This window comes from Sebastes fasciatus, chromosome 8 (assembly GCF_043250625.1).
Source record: "Sebastes fasciatus isolate fSebFas1 chromosome 8, fSebFas1.pri, whole genome shotgun sequence".
In the NCBI taxonomy this organism is placed as follows: Eukaryota; Metazoa; Chordata; class Actinopteri; order Perciformes; family Sebastidae; genus Sebastes; species Sebastes fasciatus.
Genome location: NC_133802.1, coordinates 36,536,649 through 36,540,606, shown reverse-complemented (window position 1 = coordinate 36,540,606; position 3,958 = coordinate 36,536,649). Strand labels below are relative to the sequence as shown.

The 3,958-nt window shown below is 46.9% G+C and overlaps 1 protein-coding gene across 1 annotated transcript; it reads right to left on the bottom strand.

The window, feature by feature from the left end:
• Positions 1-202: 202 nt before the first annotated feature.
• LOC141772047 (uncharacterized) lies at positions 203-3,191 on the bottom strand (the record flags this gene model as incomplete). Its single annotated transcript, XM_074642718.1, has 2 exons — positions 203-1,506; positions 2,189-3,191. A coding segment is annotated over one exon (993 nt), but the record flags the coding sequence as incomplete, so codon positions are not given.
• Positions 3,192-3,958: the final 767 nt, after the last annotated feature.

Here is a 3,958-nt window from a genome sequence, read left to right as displayed (position 1 = left end):
CAGCTGTTTCTAAGGTTCCTAAGTTTGAGGATAAATTGGTACCAGTTGACGGTAGGAGGTGATTAATTTTGTCTCTAATAGTTATGATTTTATCATTAAAGAAACTCATGAAGTCACTACTACTGAGGGTTGTAGGAATACATGGCTCAATAGAGCTGTGACTTTCTGTCAGCCTGACTACAGTGTTGAATAAAAACCTGGGGTTGTTCTTATTTTTCTCTATTAATGATGAGTAATGGGCTGCTCTGGCATCACAGAGAGCCTTCCTATATGTTTTAAGACTATCTTGCCAGACTAAATGAGATTCTTCCTGTTTGGTGGAACGCCATATCCTTTCCAGTTTCCTCGATGCTTGCTTTAGTTTGCGTGTTTGAGGGTTATACCATGGAGCTGACTTCCTTTGTTTTACTAACTTCTTTTTTAGAGGGGCAACAGAATCAAGTGTGACTCGCAGTGAGTCTGTAGCACTATCTACAAGATGATCAATTTGGGTAGGGCTAAAGTTAGCATACGAGCCCTCTGTTATATTGAGACATGGTATTGAATTTAATGCTGATGGAATCACTTCCTTAAATTTAGCTACAACACTATCGGATAGACATCTAGTGTACACACTTTTATCTGATGGTGTATAGTCTAGTAATAAGAATTCAAAAGTGATTAAATAATGGTCTGATAAAAGAGAGTTCTGTGGAAAAACAATTAAATGTTCAATTTCAACGCCATATGACATAACAAGGTCGAGGGTGTGGTTAAAGCGGTGAGTGGGTTTATGCACGTTCTGCGAGAAACCAATTGAATCTAATAAAGAGATAAACGCAGTACTGAGGCTATCATTATCAACGTCCACATGAATATTAAAATCACCTACTATAATGACTTTATCTGTTTTCAGGACTAGGCTTGATAGAAACTCTGAGAATTCAGATAGAAATTCAGAATATGGGCCTGGAGCGCGGTACACTATAACAAATAAAATTGGCTGTAGTGCTTTCCAGGTTGGGTGTGAAAGACTAAGAACAAGGCTTTCAAATGAGTTATAATTTAGTTTAGTTTTAGGGTTTATTAATAGGCTTGAGTCGAAGATGGCTGCAACTCCACCTCCTCGGCCGGTGTCTCGAGGAATGTGAGTATTAATATGACTCGGGGGAGTGGATTCGTTTAGGCTGACATATTCTTCATGACACAGCCAGGTTTCAGTAAGACAAAATAAATCAATGTGATTATCTGATATTAAATCATTTACTAGTAGAGCTTTAGATGACAGAGATCTGATATTTAAGAGTCCACATTTAATTCTCCTGTTTTGTTGCTTTATTGCAGTGCTAGTGTTAGATTTTATTAGATTGTTATGTTTAACTCCTCTTCTGTTTACTTTTGATTTCATTAATTTAGGTGGGGCAGACACAGTCTCAGTTAGGTTTGGGGTTAAGCTATGGGTGGGTAACTGCTCTAATGGAAGCGCAGAGAAGTGTGTAAGACTACAGCTCTGCGTCCTGGAATGACCTCTGGTTTGTCATGGAATGACCTCTGGTTTGTCATGGAATGACCTCTGGTTTGTCATGGAATGACCTCTGGTTTGTCCTGGAATGACCTCTGGTTTGTCATGGAATGACCTCTGGTTTGTCATGGAATGACCCCTGGTTTGTCCTGGAATGACCTCTGGTTTGTCCTGGAATGACCCCTGGTTTGTCCTGGAATGACCTCTGGTTTGTCATGGAATGACCCCTGGTTTGTCCTGGAATGACCTCTGGTTTGTCCTGGAATGACCCCTGGTTTGTCATGGAATGACCCCTGGTTTGTCCTGGAATGACCTCTGGTTTGTCCTGGAATGACCTCTGGTTTGTCCTGGAATGACCCCTGGTTTGTCCTGGAATGACCTCTGGTTTGTCATGGAATGACCCCTGGTTTGTCATGGAATGACCCCTGGTTTGTCCTGGAATGACCTCTGGTTTGTCCTGGAATGACCCCTGGTTTGTCCTGGAATGACCTCTGGTTTGTCATGGAATGACCTCTGGTTTGTCATGGAATGACCCCTGGTTTGTCCTGGAATGACCTCTGGTTTGTCCTGGAATGACCTCTGGTTTGTCATGGAATGACCCCTGGTTTGTCCTGGAATGACCTCTGGTTTGTCCTGGAATGACCTCTGGTTTGTCATGGAAGGACCTCTGGTTTGTCATGGAATGACCTCTGGTTTGTCATGGATTTGTTCCACCAACAATCTTGGTCAGATTTCTGGATAAGAGAGCCGCACCATCCAAAGTAGGATGAATGCCGTCTCTCCTAATCAGACCAGGAATTCCCCAGAAAGGGTTCCAATTGTCAATGAAGCCCACATCGTTTGCTGGACACCACCACGACAGCCAGCTGTGGAATGACTTCATGCGGCTATACATGTCGTCACTGGTCAAATTGGGGAGGGGACCAGAGAAAACTACGGAGTCCGACATTGTTTTTGCATATGCACACACCGATTGGACATTAACTTTAGTGACCTCCGATCGACGTAACCGGGTGTCATTACCGCCGACGTGAATAACAATCTTACTGTATTTACGTTTATCCTTAGCCAGCAGTTTCAAAACAGATTCAATGTCGCCCGCTCTGGCCCCCGGGATGCAATTAACTATGGCAGCTGACTTCGCTAACTTCACGTTCCGCAAAATGGAGCTGCCGATAACCAGAGTTGGTTTCTCAGCGGGTGTGTCGCTGAGTGGGGAATATCTGTTAGAAACGTGAAGTGGTTGGTGGTTAACCGTGGGCTTCAGGGTACGACTATGCGTCCTTCGGACAGTCACCCAGCCTCCCGGCTGCTCGGGGGTTGCCGGGGGACGGCTAGCAGAAGCTAAGCTTGGCCGGTCTGCACCGGCTAGGGGCTGGCTAACTACAGAAGAAGCTGAAGCTAAAGTGCAGAACCGGGCTTCTAACTCGCTAACCCTCGCCTCCAATGCAGCGAATGCACTACACCTAATACATGTACCATTATCACTAAAGGAGGCAGAGGAATAACTAAACATAAGACACACAGAGCAGGGGAGAGCAGGAGAGGGAGAGAGAACAGGAGAGCAGGGGAGAGCAGGAGAAGGAGAGAGAACAGGAGAGCAGGAGAGAGAACAGGAGAGCAGGAGAGAGCAGGAGAAGGAGAGAGAGAGAGAACAGGAGAGCAGGAGAGAGCAGGAGAAGGAGAGAGAGAGAGAACAGGAGAGCAGGAGAGAGAACAGGAGAGCAGGAGAGAGAGAGAGAACAGGAGAGCAGGAGAGAGAACAGGAGAGCAGGGGAGAGAACAGGAGAGCAGGAGAGAGCAGGAGAAGGAGAGAGAGAGAGAACAGGAGAGCAGGAGAGAGCAGGAGAGGGAGAGAGAACAGGAGAGCAGGAGAGAGCAGGAGAAGGAGAGAGAGAGAGAGAGAGAGCAGGAGAGAGCAGGAGAAGGAGAGAGAACAGGAGAGCAGGAGAGAGAGCAGGAGAGAGAGAGAGAGAGAGAGAGAGAGAGAGCAGGAGAGCAGGAGAGAGAGCAGGAGAGAGAGAGAGAACAGGAGAGCAGGAGAGAGCAGGAGAGAGAGAGAGAGAGAGAGAGAGAGCAGGAGAGAGCAGGAGAGAGCAGGAGAAAGAGAGAGAACAGGAGAGCAGGAGAGAGCAGGAGAGCAGGAGAGAGAGCAGGAGAGAGAGAGAGAGAGAGAGAGAGAGAGAACAGGAGAGCAGGAGAGAGCAGGAGAGGGAGAGAGAACAGGAGAGCAGGAGAGAGAGCAGGAGAGAGAGAGAGAGAGAGAGAGAGAGAGAGCAGGAGAGAGCAGGAGAGAGAGAGAGAGAGAGAGAGAGAACAGGAGAGCAGGAGAGAGCAGGAGAAAGAGAGAGAACAGGAGAGCAGGAGAGAGCAGGAGAGCAGGAGAGAGAGCAGGAGAGAGAGAGAGAGAGAGAGAGAGAGAGAACAGGAGAGCAGGAGAGAGCAGGAGAGGGAGAG